Source organism: Heliangelus exortis, chromosome 13, assembly GCF_036169615.1.
Source record: "Heliangelus exortis chromosome 13, bHelExo1.hap1, whole genome shotgun sequence".
Taxonomy (NCBI): Eukaryota; Metazoa; Chordata; class Aves; order Apodiformes; family Trochilidae; genus Heliangelus; species Heliangelus exortis.
This window is the reverse complement of record NC_092434.1, coordinates 17,031,370-17,047,775: the sequence shown is the minus strand read 5'-3', so window position 1 is coordinate 17,047,775 and position 16,406 is coordinate 17,031,370. Positions and strand designations below refer to the sequence as shown.

The following is a 16,406-nucleotide window of genomic DNA, read 5'->3' as shown; positions in this document are numbered from 1 at the left end:
TGCACTTTGGCCACAACAACCCCATGGGGAGCTCCAGGCTGGGCACAGAGTGGCAGAAAGGGAGCTGGGAGTCTGGATTGCCAGGAAGCTGAAGAGGAGGCAGCAGTGTGCCCAGGTGGCCAAGAAGGCCAATGGCATCCTGGGCTGGCTCAGGAACAGCGTGGCCAGCAGGTCCAGGGAAGGGATTCTGCCCCTGTGCTCAGCCCTGGGGAGGCCACAGCTTGAGTCCTGTGTCCAGTTCTGGGCCCCTCAGCTCAGAAAGGAGCTTGAGGTGCTGGAGCAGGTCCAGAGAAGAGCAAGGAGGCTGGGAAGGGATCCAGCACAAGTCCTGTGAGGAAGGGCTGAGGGAGCTGGGGGTGTTGAGGCTGGAGAAGAGGAGGCTCAGGGGAGACCTCATCACTCTCTCCAACTCCCTGAAAGGAGGTTGGAGCCAGGGGGGGGTTGGGCTCTTTTCCCAGGCAACTCTCAGCAAGACAAGAGGGCACAAGAGGTCTCAAGTTGTGCCAGGGGAGGTTTAGGTTGGACATGAGAAAGAATTTCTTTCTGGAGAGGGTGATCAGGCATTGGAATGGGCTGCCCAGGGAAGGGGTGGATTCTCCATCCCTGGAGATATTTCAAAAGAGCCTGGATGTGGCACTCAGTGCCATGGGCTGGGAACCACGGGGGGAGTGGAGCAAGGGTTGGACTTGATGAGCTCTGAGCTCCCTTCCAACCCAGCCCATTCCATGATTCTATGATTTGTTCCCCATCTGTATCATCATCCTTCTAAGTGCAACGATCAATGCCAAGTCTCCTTGACAACAACTTTTGTCCCTTCACTTCTGCAATAATTTTCTCATCTAGAAAAATTCAGAGGGTTGAAGATCTCTCCATAAGTTCACAAGCTGACTCATTAAAAGGAAATATGCCTAACGAAGACAACTTCAGAACTGAACAGATCACACAATGTAACTTGTCATCTGCTGCAGATCTGTTAAAGTCTTGAGCCCACCACACCTTTCTGTTCCATTGCTTGCCCACTGCAAATCATCTAACAAAATGAGCAGACTTCCTGCCAAAAACCTAAAAAAAAAAAAGATTAGCAAAGAAGGAAGGAGGACAATGCAGCTGGTCCTTTACTACTTGCCTTCTGGGGGGGAGCTGCAACCAGACCATTTTTTGGCTGCAGCTCTATTTCAAACCTACAGGAGGTTCTCTCTCTTGCTGAGCACAAGGATAGATCAAAGCACCTCAGGCAGGATGGATGTTCTGCCCAGAGCCAGAGATCAGCTCACAGAGGAGCCCAGACAGATGTGGTCACAGTGCAAAAAATCTATCTCAGGCAAGTCACACTCTGCAGATCTACACACCCCAGATGTCCTCCAGAGGCACCATAAAATAAAAATACAAGGCAAGCTTGCAAAACCTCAGCAAATTAAGAGTTGAGATGTTGCCCAAGAAAAGCTCTGTTACTTCATCTCTTTTTCTCTAGGGGGTCAAGTTGCATTTAAACACTGTTCATTAACAGAAAGATTAAATATTTTTTTTAATTAATTTTGGATACTCTGTTACAAAATCAAAGTAATATAAAAGACAAACGGTTTGGTCAAACAAAATGCTAAAAAAAAAAAAAAATGCTAAAAAGCACAGCACATGCTTGTCTACAAGTAATGCAGTTTCACATCTCCAAAGGGTGCAAGCATGCAGAGAGGACTAAAAATGGCATCAGCACAGCTGCACTGACTTCCACACCTCATGCCATGGAGTTATGAAAAATTATAAGGAGGTGTTTGCATCCTGGGATCAATGGGAGTAAGAATTTGATCCTAAGAACACACTTCTGCATTTGTAATCTCAGAATTTGTAGAGTCTCAAAACAAGATCTCCAAAGAAACCTTCCCACAGACAGAAGAAAGGTTACACTTGCAGCTTAAAAATCCAGATTTTAGCACTAGGCTGTGTTTTCCCAGGAGATGATCAGCAACTGTGCTACCAAAGACTGCAGACAAAACATTTGGACATGAAATATCCCCTCTGTGGTGCATCTCTGCATCACTGCCCTTCAATTTCTGCCTGGGAAATGAAGATTTTGCCCATGTTTCCTATTCTTGAATGGTTTGTATAACCCACAGCACTGAGACATCTGCCTGGTGGCAGAAATGCTCTCAAAAAAAAAAAAAAAAGGGGGGGAAAAAAGAAGAAGGGGGAAAAAAGAAGAAGGGGGAAAAAAGAAGAAGGGGGAAAAAAGAAGAAGGGGGAAAAAAGAAGAAGGGGGAAAAAAGAAGAAGGGGGAAAAAAGAAGAAGGGGGAAAAAAGAAGAAGGGGGAAAAAAGAAGAAGGGGGAAAAAAGAAGAAGGGGGAAAAAAGAAGAAGGGGGAAAAAAGAAGAAGGGGGAAAAAAGAAGAAGGGGGAAAAAAGAAGAAGGGGGAAAAAAGAAGAAGGGGGAAAAAAGAAGAAGGGGGAAAAAAGAAGAAGGGGGAAAAAAGAAGAAGGGGGAAAAAAGAAGAAGGGGGAAAAAAGAAGAAGGGGGAAAAAAGAAGAAGGGGGAAAAAAGAAGAAGGGGGAAAAAAGAAGAAGGGGGAAAAAAGAAGAAGGGGGAAAAAAGAAGAAGGGGGAAAAAAGAAGAAGGGGGAAAAAAGAAGAAGGGGGAAAAAAGAAGAAGGGGGAAAAAAGAAGAAGGGGGGAAAAAGAAGAAGGGGGGAAAAAAGAAGAAGGGGGAAAAAAGAAGGAAAGAAAAAGAAGGAAAGAAAAAGAAGGAAAGAAAAAGAAGGAAAGAAAAAGAAGGAAAGAAAAAGAAGGAAAGAAAAAGAAGGAAAGAAAAAGAAGGAAAGAAAAAGAAGGAAAGAAAAAGAAGGAAAGAAAACGAAGGAAAGAAAACGAAGGAAAGAAAACGAAGGGAAAGAAAACGAAGGGAAAGAAAACGAAGGGAAAGAAAACGAAGGGAAAGAAAACGAAGGGAAAGAAAACGAAGGGAAAGAAAAAGAAGGGAAAGAAAAAGAAGGGAAAGAAAACGAAGGGAAAGAAAACGAAGGGAAAGAAAACGAAGGGAAAGAAAACGAAGGGAAAGAAAACGAAGGGAAAGAAAACGAAGGGAAAGAAAACGAAGGGAAAGAAAACGAAGGGAAAGAAAACGAAGGGAAAGAAAACGAAGGGAAAGAAAACGAAGGGAAAGAAAACGAAGGGAAAGAAAAAGAAGGGAAAGAAAAAGAAGGGAAAGAAAAAGAAGGGAAAGAAAAAGAAGGGAAAGAAAAAGAAGGGAAAGAAAAAGAAGGGAAAGAAAAAGAAGGGAAAGAAAAAGAAGGGAAAGAAAAAGAAGGGAAAGAAAAAGAAGGGAAAGAAAAAGAAGGGAAAGAAAAAGAAGGAAAGAAAAAGGAAAACAGGGGGAAAAAAAAAGGAAAAAAAAAAAAAAGAAAAGACTTCAACATGATGTGCCCTTCATCTGATCCAACCCTCCACAACAGAAAATTGCAGCTGCCATGAAGCCAGGGAGCACAGTGCTAAAGGTTAATTCATAAACACAGTTGGGAATTAGGAGCTGTACAGCATGGCTGGGTTTCATTTCTGGAATATTTCTTCCAATAATGAACTAAATAACAGCTCCTCAAGCATCTGAAACCAAGCCTGACACTGAGACATTCACTTGTTTGCCTGTGCCCAGGGCTAACCAAACAATTAAGGATGTTGAGATGGAATATTCTAAGAGAGTGCAAATAAGAGAAGGCAAATGAAATCTAAAACCAACCTTAGCTCTGATGATTTTATTTTTTTTTAGTTTGTTTTTTAGAGGCTCTGGATTTGAAGAGTCAGCTTGACAGCCTGAAAACTGGCTAACAGTTTGCTCACTGTTAAACACAGTGCTGAGAGGAAATCTGTTCTAAAAGCAGTCAAGTGGTTCAAACTGCCTCTAAATATCACACCCCAACAGCATTTTCCAAGTGAGTTTAAGGATTTAGCAGCTGTGAAAGTAACACAGAAGGCTTCAGCAGCTGAAATTAAAAGAGTTTCAATTCAGTACTGCTCCCATCTTTCCCAAAAGCTGCACATTATACTGCTCCCAGTAACTCACAAGAACCACCCCCCCAGCTATAAAATGAGTAAGAATCCTGGCTAGCTGCCTCTGATCCACAAAAAACACTTTTAAAGCTCTTAGACAGATCCCACTCTGAAGCCTCCAGTAAGACCACAGTGGCTGTACTGGGGTAAAGAAGTCACCTTGTGTTCTTCCTCCAGAGGCCAGGACAGAAACCCAAATCTGTCCTCTTTAATCCCTTTTGCAGTCTACCAAACTGCAAAAAGTTTGATAAAGGATCTGGGGTACAAATGTCACAGCTAGAGACTGACAAAAAAAAAAAAACAAAGCAATACTTACATGATTACAGTCTGAAGAGATTTCATTATCTGGCTGAAAAGAGAAAAGAGGAGAGTCAGTTCACTGCTGATGTGATGCATTTAACATACAAAAGAGTGTAAGTTACAGAAGCCAACAGGCTGTCAACACATTTCCTTTGTAAGAAATAATTTGACAGAAGCAATAGGACATTTCCCTTTATTCTGCTCTTCCCCCTCTGCTCTGCTCAGACCCCCCCTGCAGTGCTGGGTCCAGTTCTGGAGTCCCCAAGAGCAGAAGGACACAGAGCTCCTGGAAGGTGTCCAGAGCAGAGCCACTGAAATGCTCAGAGGGCTGAGCAGCTCCCTGGGAAGCCAGGCTGAGGGATTGGGGTTGTTCAGCCTGGAGAAGAGGAGGCTCCCAGGTGAGCTCAGAGCAACCTTCCAATATCTGAAGGGGCTCCAAGAAAGCTGGGGGAGGGCTTTGGACACGGGGGGGTGGGGAGAGGACAAGGGAAATGGGTTAAAACTGGAAGAGGAATGATTTAGCTTAGACATGAAGAAGAATATTTTTCTGTGAGGGTGCTGAGCCCCTGGCCCAGGCTGCCCATGGAAGTTGTGGCTGCCCCATCCCTGGCAGTGTTCAAGTCCAGGTTGGATGGGGCTTGGAGCAACCTGGGCTGGTGGGAGGTGTCCCTGCACATGCAGGGGGTTGGGACTGGGTGAGCTTTAAGGTCCCTTCCAACCCAACCCATTCTATGATTCTATGATTTAAAAAGTTGTGTAACAAGAGTGACCATCTCTAAGTACCAAAAAGATGAAGTAACAGGCACGTTAGACACCTCACTCCATAGAACATAAATGGCACAAGAGTAGCAGCATTTTTGCTGCAAAAACATAATGAATGTTCTCATGTTTGGCCTGATTGCTTAAATTAAGGTGAGAAAGCATCCATGGAAAAACAAAAATGTGGTAGTTTTGAAGAAAAATTAGTTTTGTGCATGCAATTGAACAAGAGACTTAGGAGTCACTTCCCTCCTGCAAATCAAAGGGTTACAAACCAAAGGGTTACAAACCAAATTCCCTGTTTGAGAAGCAATGTTTTTCTTTTAAGCTGTGCATAACAGTTCTGGTCCAAAGCAGCCTTGAGATTTACACCTCAACCACAAGAAACTAGTAACATCCAATATTCATAAATTATTTCAAAGTATTTGCTCTATTCTTTATTTTACAGTCAGGACAGTCCCACTGTATCCTCATGGCAATCCAGCTGACAAGTTCTTGTTCCATAAGAGGACAAGAAATCATGGGCTGAAACTGGAACATAGGAAGCTCCAGCTCAGCACGAGGAGAAACTTCTGGAGGGTGAGGGTGAGGGAGCCCTGGCCCAGGCTGCCCAGAGAGGTTGTGGAGGGCTGTGTTGTCATGATCAGTAAGGCAGTTTGATTTCTTTTTTTTCTCTTCCTGTCTCAGGGATGCTTGCCTCAGAGCAAGTTTTTGCCAGGTATAATTGGAAGTTTTTCCTTGGGTGGTTTGTTTGCTCCATGGAGAAGCCTTGGAGTAAATTCTGTGTGGGTCAGCAATGTGCCCCTGTGGCCATGAGGTATCCTGGGGTGCATCAGGAAAAGTGTTTGGAGAGGAGGAGGCTGAGAACATTGGGAATGTTGAGTTTGGAGAGGAGGAGGCTGAGAACATTGGGAATGTTGAGTTTGGAGAGGAGGAGGCTGAGGAGAGGCTGTGAACATTGGGAATATTGAGTTTGGAGAGGAGGAGGCTGAGAACATTGGGAATGTTGAGTTTGGAGAGGAGGAGGCTGAGAACATTGGGAATGTTGAGTTTGGAGAGCAGGAGGCTGAGAACATTGGGAATGTTGAGTTTGGAGAGGAGGAGGCTGAGAACATTGGGAATGTTGAGTTTGGAATGGAGGAGGCTGAGAACATTGGGAATGTTGAGTTTGGAATGGAGGAGACAGAACATTGGGAATGTTGAGTTTGGAGAGAAGGAGGCTGAGAACATTGGGAATGCTGAGTTTGGAATGGAGGAGACTGAGAACATTGGGAATGTTGAGTTTGGAGAGAAGGAGGCTGAGAACATTGGGAATGTTGAGTTTGGAGTGGAGGAGACAGAGAACATTGGGAAGGGAACTACTGGAGAGACCCAAGGGAGAGCTACGAGGAAGGTGAAGGGACTGAAACATCTCTGCTGTGAGGAAAGACTGAGAGCCCTGGGGCTGTTCAGCCTGGAGAAGAGAAGGCTGAGAGGGGACCTTATGAGTGTCCATAAATATCTGAGGGGTGGGGGGCAAGGGGAAGGGGCCAATCTCTGTTCTGTGGTGCCCAGGAATAGGACAGAGAATCATGGGTTTAAACTGGAACATAGGAAGCTCCAGCTCAGCATGAGGAGAAACTTCTGGAGGGTGAGGGTGAGGGAGCCCTGGCCCAGGCTGCCCAGAGAGGTTGTGGAGTCTCCTTCTCTGGAGCCTTTCCAACCCCCCTGGATGTGTTCTGTGTGTCCTGCCCTGGGTGACCCTGCTGGGGCAGGGGGGTTGGACTGGATGAGCTCCAGAGGTCCCTTCCAGCCCCTCACATTCTGTGATTCTGTGATCCTAAGTCACAGCCTCTGCCAGCCCACTCGTGTGTTGAAAACTCCCAGAGGCTGCAGAGAGCCACTGCAAACCAAGCTGCCCCCCTTCCACCTGGGGTCTCTCTCCTAATGAAAAGCTTCCTGAAAACACAGTTAATCACATAAACCCCTATCACCTCTGCATGGCAAAGCAGCACTAACACAGAGGAAAAACTCCCCTGCCCATCATACCCACAGGAAAACCAGCCCTGATTCACAAAGTTTCTGCTTCTACTTGTGCTGAAGGGGCCAGACATGCTCCAAGAGCCACAGACACTCAAACCCACTCAAAGCTTAAAGACATAATTGACACGAATACATTAGAGCTCAACTATTTGATATATGACACCAGTTTGGGAACCAAGCAGCCCACATCCCAAAGGGTTTTCCAGTGCAAGCATTTGCTGCTGCATGACGTGTCACGCCAACATTTCCTCCATTGCAAGTTTATGGAAAAAAAAGAGAGCATGGGAAATGTTTCCAAGTCCTCAATTACAGCCATGATTAACTAAAGCACTTTACTTTTATATAGCAGGAAGTGGCAGAAATTGCCTCTCCACTTGGAACATAAAACACAAAACAGTACCTGAAGGATCAGAGTAATTAATCGCAGTTTGGTCAGACTGACACCATCCAAAACCCCATCTCCCAAAGTAACCATAGATTTCAAAATTAGGCTATCAGCTTTTATGAAAAGGCTTGCAGATGCCTGCTCATGATCCTCACAACTGAAAACTAAGACAACATTCAAACTGCATTTTTACATGATTCACAAGGTGGTTTTTTTGCCTCCACTTTCTGCACCTGTCCTCATCACCTTCAGCAACAGGTTTTAGCCTAAGCTAATATCAAAAGTTAAGTCAGAATGCCCTTTTTTTTTTTTAGCTGCAGTCTTTTTTAGCCAAGGATAGTTTTTTAAGAGAATATATAGGCTAGCACTGTAATCCCCCTCCAGAGGACAGGGCTCACTAACTCCTGCAAAGCAAAAAAATTTGTAAGGGCCAGGGAGTGAGTTATTTTTGCATCCTCCAGCCTGGGTTTCAGATCCACCAAAGAGGAAACCTCAGTGTTCTCTGGAAAGATGAGCCCAAGAAGATAACAGACAGGTTCTCACTGACTCAGGAAGCTTGAACAAGCTTTTCTGGAAATACAGAACATTAAAATATTGCACACTGCAATCCCAGCCTTCCCTGCACTCTGTAGCAAAGCTCAGCTCGGAGAAATGAAGCCTTATTTTTCTGAGAAGAGTAATGCAAGTTAAATGGGACCTTACCTCAGCTTTAGTGCTGCATACATTCACAGTTCAGTACTTAAATAAGCAAAAGCATAAAATGCAGCCAACAGCCCTTGAACTGTGGAACAAGATGATCATCTGCAAGCCAAAAGTTGTGATCCTTCTTCCCTCTTACCCACTGCAAGAGGACAGGTGGGTTCAGTGGCAATGCTGACTTGCTTCTCCCAACCAAAGGAGAGAAGTATTTCTTTTTATCTTGATAAACTCTATGTTTTTATCAGATAAACTGAAGGGCTTAGCTTGAGGAAGGGGATGAAAAACCTCCTCGGTGCAACACACATCAGTTCTGCCCTTCTAAGGACACAGCCTGTGGCCCTCTCTCCACCACATCCACCTAAGGACCCTGCCAAACAGGAGCAGTTTCAGAACAACACGCTGGGGTTGTAAGAAAAAAAAAAAAAGCCAAGTTTCAAATTACCACTGAGGGAAGTCGAGGAGCAAGAAAAGCTGCATTATGTCTTTTTCACAGGGGGATCTTGAGGAACAGGGATGCTGAGGGAGAGGGGGAAGGAGGAGCAGCCCAGGGCAGCACTTCCTGGCAGCTGAGGAATTTTAGGGGAGGAAACTGTTGGCCAGGAGGAGGTTCCACTGATTAGGGAGGGAGAAGGACTTCTCTTGCATCTGTTAATTGAAGGATTAAAACCAGACTTCCCAGGAAGTACCTGTGCCTGTGGGCACACAGAAGCTTCTGCAGTTTCAGTGGGAATATATTGCCTCCCTTGGCAGTTCTCTAAGAAGCTCTTCAAACTCCTCCACACACTCCCATTCCAGAGTAAGAACACCACTTCCTACCTCCCAGGAAAAGCAGAGTCTAGAAGAAGCACAGCAATAAGAAAACCTGAACAGAAAAAAACCCATTTCTTTCCATTCAACCAGCTACAACAGCCATAAATCATACTGCTTTGGTATTGTGAAGTCTGTAGAGAAATCCAGAGGTTTGTGTGCAGCCCTATCACCACCAGACTGTGAGCTCATCAACACCACTGTGTTCCAAAGTGCCTTTACTCAACCACCAGATCTCAACTTGCTGAAACAAGCCACAACAGTGAGCCCTTTCTAAACCTCTCTGCTTCAGCAGTGGTACAAAACTGGGTTAAAACTCCCCAGAAGTTTTAACCCACTACCCTGGCTCAGGAAAGCAGAAGATGTTGGTGTTTCAGCTTCAGAAACAGCCCATTCTCATGCCTGTTGCCCACACTTAACCAGCTGTAGCTCCACCATGAACCAGCATCATCATCTTGTGAAGAGCACACTGCCTGGGGTACCATCACTGTCACCTCCACAGCTGGAGTCACTGCCCCTTTCAGCTGGGTGTACAAACCAGACTGGATGTACTCTTACTTCATCACATCCTAAAAAAAAAAAAAAAATAATTCACACCACTGGATTTCGAAAAGCAAGATAAGAATCCTAATCAACCACTGGGGATGAAATTCAAGGTCTTTGGATAACTCTCTGCAGGGATTATTTTAATCACCAGAAGCTGCCTGACCTTCCTTTGCTTCCTTGCAAATGTCATGCAAATAGAAGAGCCTGAAGTTAACTACACAACTGCCTTTATTCCCAGATTTTAATCCCTCCTTCGAGCAGAACAAGGGATGACAGCAGGTATTTCCACTGTTTACTTTAGGCAAGAGTAGCAGGGTGCTTGCTGAAAGGCAAGGATCAGGCATATCTCAAATACTGACTGTGGAGAATCTTCAGGAACAAGACAACAGACTTTGGACCTGCTCAAGCAAAAACCACTGAGAACCAGCACGGAGCCAACCAGCAAAATCAAAAGGCAACTGGCTTGTGGATAGGGGGAACCCAAGCTGCTGTTTTCCCCCTAAATTCAGGACAAAGATCAGACAAGTAACTGAGGAAAGGATGTTAAATAAAGCAGCTAACCTCCTGTGACAGAGAAGGTGTGCAGAAGTCCAGGTGGACTGCAGGTGTTCCTCAGTTTCCTGTACTGTCACAGCCAGGATCTGTGACAGATCACAGTATGGATGGTTACCTGGTACAGGCAGCTCATGGTTCCCAGCTACAGCATTAGAATTTTCCACTCTGACCTCAACATCTATCACTAGTACCTGCAGAAGAATGGCAGAGCAGGCCTGCTGACCTGGGAGCTTCTAATGAAGAGACTATCATGGTGATAAATGGAAAATTGACTCCTTCACCATGTCCTTCCCAGAGATGGGAGAAATCTCTTCACAATGAACACAGCCAGCTGAGGCAGCAACTGCACAATGAAGGGGTTTAATCTGCAAGTGTCAAGGTAGCTAAACTTACACACCAGAAAACAGCACAGGCTAAATGCAAGGCAGCAATCAAGGAGAGATCTGGAGGAAAAACCCTCCTGCAAACCTGATCCCTTCCTGAGACAACCACTCCAAATAATCCTGCAGAAGCAGCTGTGGAAAGAAGAGCAGACACAGGAGTCTAGGCAAGAAGCAACACAGCTTCTGTAAAAGAAGAAAAAACACACAATCACACAGCCACCCATGCTTCAAAAGTACTGAAACACCCTGGAGTTCTGTGCCAACAAGCATATGGCTACAGTAAACCATTTTCACACATCCTGTAATCCTGAAAGAGTCATGTGTGATAAAAAAAGTCAAAACCAGTGATAATTTAAGTTCAAAACAGATGAGAAGGCTTCATAATTTAATTACACATTTAGTGAGCAATAGAAGTTAAACTTGTTAAGCTGAGCTTGAAGTATTCTCTAATGCCAGTGAATTATAAGTACTAAAAACAACCTCAGTGTTGCCGTATCAGCAAAGAACACCACCACATTTTTCATGCTTTGAAAAAAAAAAAAAACCCAACAAAACCAAAACAAACATTTTGAAGCACCCTACTGTGCATACATAATGCAATAGTTATCAAGCTCCCAGCTTCTATACATTTTGCTTATTTCCCACAGCTATTTTTTCTCCACTTAAAAACAGCACCAAAATCCACAACCCCAGGAAGCATCTGACCAAATTTTTACTTCCACGTGGGTTAGGCACTCTTAGTTTAGGCAAGTTTAACAATACAAGTTCTACACAAACACCTAACAAACACCTCCAACACATACACAGAACTTTGTGTGTGAAAAGCAACCTCTCAGGACCAGCAGCAACTCCTGGAGCCACCCTGCACACACCAAGTACAAGGAGCACATCACGAGGTTTGAACTGAATTCTAAATTCTCCAAACTTCTCCACCCATGCTGGCCTTTGACAGGACACCACCAAGACAAGAATGCTCATTCAGAAAACATTATCACAAAGCAAAATCCAAAACCACCCCTGGCACAACCATGTCATGTGTCCTCCTGGCCCTGCAGCCAGGGAAAAAGGAGCTACAGATGAAGCAGTCCCTGTCCACTCACAGCTGAAGGATCCAGTGGTCAGTGTCTGCTTCAAACAGCAAGGAAACTGAACGAGTCTTCCCCTTTCTTATGGAGCTTTGACAAGAAAATAAGAAAATTACAGTAGTCACGTTGTGCTTGTTTCACCTTTGCTTCAGAGGCAGCAAATTGTTCAGCAGTCTGTGTGCCTCTGCTCCACAGCAGAGCTCCCTCCCTGAAGCAGAGAGCAGAAAACATTCAAGCTTTATATCTGATGCTTCAAAAGTGACCCCAGATCAGGGGGCAATAAAGACACAGCCTGATTCCACTCACCTAAACCCAAACATCTTTGCTAGTTACTTCTTACCAGCAGATGACTTTCTCCAAAGCTGCAAGGTGGGTGCTTGGGGCTGCAGAGCTGCTGGGTGCTGGCACAAGCTGCTTTGTCCCTGCTGCTTCTGTCTCCTTGTGTGGGGGACCCTCAAGGCTTTATGCCCTCTTTGCAGGATTTTTTTTCCTCATTTCAATGCCAATCCACACCTCAAAGCACAGTCTAAGACTCAGCACAATCAAAGCAACCTTATCCCAAACGTGTGTTTTGTTCTTCCCCAAATCCCTCTCCCTTCCTCCTCTTGGAGGTTTTCCAGCCAGGCCTGATGCCCCATGGAGAAGAAAAGTCCCTGAAATGTTGTGTTTGCCCCAAAAGTTATCAGCACTGCTACCAGATAAGAATGTCTGCCACAACAACAGAGTTCTGCTATGAAGCTCAGCACTCGGAGCTGCAGATCCAGCCAAGGAGGTTTCAGGATTTGTTCCTGGAAAGCTCTCTCACAACACCAGCAAAATCCTAAAAGGCACAAAAAGGATGCTGTGTGTGAAGAGAGGAGCTGAGCAGAAGCAAAGCTGTTAGAAAGTGCAGGGTGGGACCAACAGGAGCTGCTCAAGTGAGCTGACAGCCCAGAGATGAAGGTGACAGGCAGTCTGCTGTCTTCCCTGCCCCTGGCTCCAGCTCATGGCAGAGTCCAAACCTCAGCAAATCAACAGAAAAGCTGTTTGCTGTTTTAGTTCTCTGCCAGGCTACTACAAATGGCCTTATGGAGGAGTCCCTAGCAGCTCCAGTCAGAGAACTGTGAAAAAACTGTGGCATCTTCAGCTGCAGCATCAGCCAGCCCATAGGTCTCTAAGATATTCTGTCTACCTCTGAAACTACCTTCCTGGATGATTCCCTGCCTCAATCCCAAGCAGAAACATCCTAGAATAACTGAAGAGGATTCCCAAATTGTCAGCACAGGTTTGGGTAGCACAGCATCTGCTGGGGGATGAAGAAATGAGAGAAGAAAGGAACAGAGGCTCCAACAAATAATCCTAGTGCAACACCTAATGAAAAAGCTTTTATTAAATATGTTCCTCTCTTAATAAATCAAATTTCATCACTTACTCTTAATATAGGGACTTCACACCTTGACTGTGTGTGTGTACTCTACAGTGCTCCAGGCAGGGATTAACTTGACAGAAAGCTTCCAGAAGACCATGAAAAGTTCACAAGCAGGACTCAGTTTTACAAAAAATAACAGGTTCCTCTGCTCCTCAGAGAATAATGTTTTAGATGCACATGGCCTGAAACTAGAGAGGTTCTTTCTAGATTAACTTTGTACAGAAGCTAAGAAAAAAGTTCACCCCAGAAGCTCAGCCCCCCAAGGCACAGGGAAAGGGCAGCATTTAAGCACAGGTCTCAGAGCAAAAAAATCTTACTCAGCTCCTCACTCCACAATTTACTGAAGGGTCATGGGGCTGGCAAAGCAACCAAGCTCCAGCATTCCCTCTGTCAGGGCAGCTCTGTTCCACTTGTGCTGGAAATTATCTGATCCTAACCAGGCTCCCTCAGCCAAGGCTCTTGTTTCATTCAGCTTGAACAGAGAACAATGCTCTCAACACTCAACCAGACAATATTCATATTTGCTTTTGTTATTCTGGGCTCATGACTCCAGTTTTCCATGCTGAAAGCTCCCACAGATCCCTCCCCAGGAGGATTTTCAGCCCTCTCTTTCCATGAGGCACCCAGATCCCCTCAAATCAGGGCTCCTGTCCCCACCAATGTGCAATAATAAGCACTTTGTGCCCATCACTCTGGGGCACGAGCAGTGCTGCTTTAATCTGGATGATTTACACTCCTACATTCCACCTCTGAACCCAAGTAAGATGAGCATCCAAACAGGTGGGAAGCAGAGTCAGCTATTTTTAACTCCTGCCAGCTATTCTGCTTAGAGGCAATAAAAAAAATCAAATACCTCAAAAAGCTGCTCCAGCTTTAACCACAAACCACAAGCAGAATCATTTTGTTTTGAAGTCTTCCTTCCTCCAGGACAGTGGTGACTGCCCTTACTCCACCCCCCAGACCTGCTCCAATTTTTTGAAGCATACAGACAAAATAAAGCTTGAGTTGCCTCCAGCACAGCTGTCAGTATTTCAGACCAGAGCACAATTTCAGGCACAATTACATTTAACAATGGCACTTCTAAAAAGTGCACGTGGATAAACAGACCTGCAAGTTCTTGCACACTGCCCAGCACTGGTGACATTACAAGAAAAGGATTGTTTTAGCTTTCCACGTGGCTCACATCCTCCTGAATTCCATACTCACACTGCTTTGTTACAGTTGACCACCTTCAATCCCAAAGTGGGGAGGGGGATCAGGATGTACCAAGGGACCCCCATGTGCCAGCTCTGGAAGTGCCATTACCCTGCAAGGGATTTCCTGAAAGAAAAAAAGTCTCCCAGACCTTGGCTGTCAGTCCAGCTGCCTTCTGAGAGATGAACTGCAATGGAAAAGTCTCCCTCAAAGCAAGAGCAGCCTTAACACAGCTGGGCTTGAAATGAAACACTGGAATTTTCTTCAGAAGATCCATGGGGGTCTCAACACTTCACGTGCTTCTTACCCCCCCACTCCCCAGTAAGAGGTGGTGGAGAATGAGAGCCCTGAGCTGAGGAACTTCCTGCTGATAAAATAAAACATTTTTCTTCTCACCCTTCAGAGCTAACCACAATCACCAATCTTATCATTTCCTGTATGTGTCAATTTTATCACAGCACTATCCAAACCATGAAAAAAACCCACAACAGATGCTCAAAGGCCATGCCCAGCCACCACCCTCTCCTCAACTGCATCCATCCTCTCTCCTTTCTTCTCACACCTCACTAAAAAGGCTACAGGTACCACACAGCTGCTGGGGAAGATGTGCTGGTGACCTAAGGTTGTTCCCTGGTGCTAGGAAACACTTTTAGGACATGTTCAGCTGAAATTCATGATGTCCAACATAAGAGCTGCACACTCTTGATTTTACAGTACTTTCAAGGGCCAGAAGTCTGGATCTGAGAATATTTTAGGGGATCATCCTACATCTGAAAAAAAAAAAAACAAAACCAAACTGGGCTTGCTATGTTATTCATTCACCAGTTCTCCCAAAGAAACTTCACTGTTGCAAACTTTCTGGTTGTTGAAAGCAGCAGGAGAGAGGCAAGTCACAGAGAGAGGAGACTCTAAACTCACTTGAGGACTTCCCTGTGTTTGTGCAGAGAGGGAAGAGATGCAAACAAGCACAAAGGGTTAATGCATATCCAGGTCTACAGCTCAGCCCACAAGGGCAGCTTGGGAGCAGCCTCACTCTGCTGGAGAAAATCAGGCCACTGCCTCAGCAGGCCAGGGGACTTCTCCAGCCCTGGGTGAGTTTTCCCCATGAGCTCTGCTTTGCCAGATTCTCACCCACTGAACCCTGCAGCAAAACCTCTGTGGTTTTCCTGGAGTCCTTCCACCTGGAGTCCCTCCTACATGGGAAGGTTTAGGGTTAGGGGATGCACATCCACAATAACCCCTGCTCTTCAGGAGTCACTACTGAACTCTGCTTTCCAAGCAACACCTCACAATCATCTATCACAGCTTTTATATCCTTTAAAAAAAAATTAAAAAATTAGAGGGTGACCAAGAGTAAGTTTCCAAACTTTTCTTATGGTGGCTGGGTAGGGCTTCCATCCCATTACACTCACAATTCAACAGGTCTAGTCATAAATTTTGCAGAAACATGAATGATGGTTGAACATAATCTGTGTCAGCCCAGAACCACTGGTCAGGATAAGCCAAGCAAAGCCTCAGTCACACAGAGGTACCCACCACTCTCCTCTCTGCTCAAGAAAACATTCAAGAGAGCACAAGCTGCCAGAAATTAAGTCCTTGCACACTGGAGAACTCAAACCACCCCTGAATCCACCTGATGGATCAGCAACAAGACTGAGCAAAATGAACCAAACTCAAAAATCACAAGATCAGTGGTGAAACCATGTCCCAGGAGTGCTGTGAAACCCAGAGTGCTGCTTCTGCTCTTGAAGCCATCAGTGCCAGCTCAGGAACCTCCCCTCATGCTGCCAGGACAAACCTCTCCTTTCCTCTGGGAACTCATCACCAGCTTAGGAGAAATGAGCCTTTTCTGCATGTATGGACAAAATGGGTTCTCAGTAATTTCTTCATCTGCTGCATTTTAATTAAATTTCCATTTCTATCTATCTAAAAGCAGATTGATGCATCAAGAAGCAGTTCAGCTGATAATGTCTTGCCATTTTTAAACATTATTGAAAAAGGACAGAAACATTAAGATGCAAGCATATAAATAATTACAGATCATATCAACTCAGTCAGGAAACATACCAAGCTTAGCAGTAAAAGCTCCAATCAGCTGTGAAATAATATCACAACACTAGAAAACCCTAGAAAAAGAATTACTAGAGTGTTTAAGCAAGACTGGTATCATTCAAACCTCAGTTTCTTCCTTATTTAAATCAATCTGCCTGAGAGCCACAGGAATTGTTGTG

The 16,406-nt window shown here is 45.0% G+C and overlaps 1 protein-coding gene across 1 annotated transcript in view; it reads right to left on the bottom strand.

Moving 5' to 3' along the window:
- Nucleotides 1-16,406, bottom strand: part of GLG1 (golgi glycoprotein 1) — a 97,211-nt gene that overhangs the window by 47,620 nt on the left and 33,185 nt on the right. Inside the window, exon 2 of the mRNA XM_071757070.1 lies at nt 4,349-4,381. Coding sequence (XP_071613171.1) covers nt 4,349-4,381 — 33 coding nt within the window. The remainder of the gene's footprint in view (nt 1-4,348; nt 4,382-16,406) is intronic.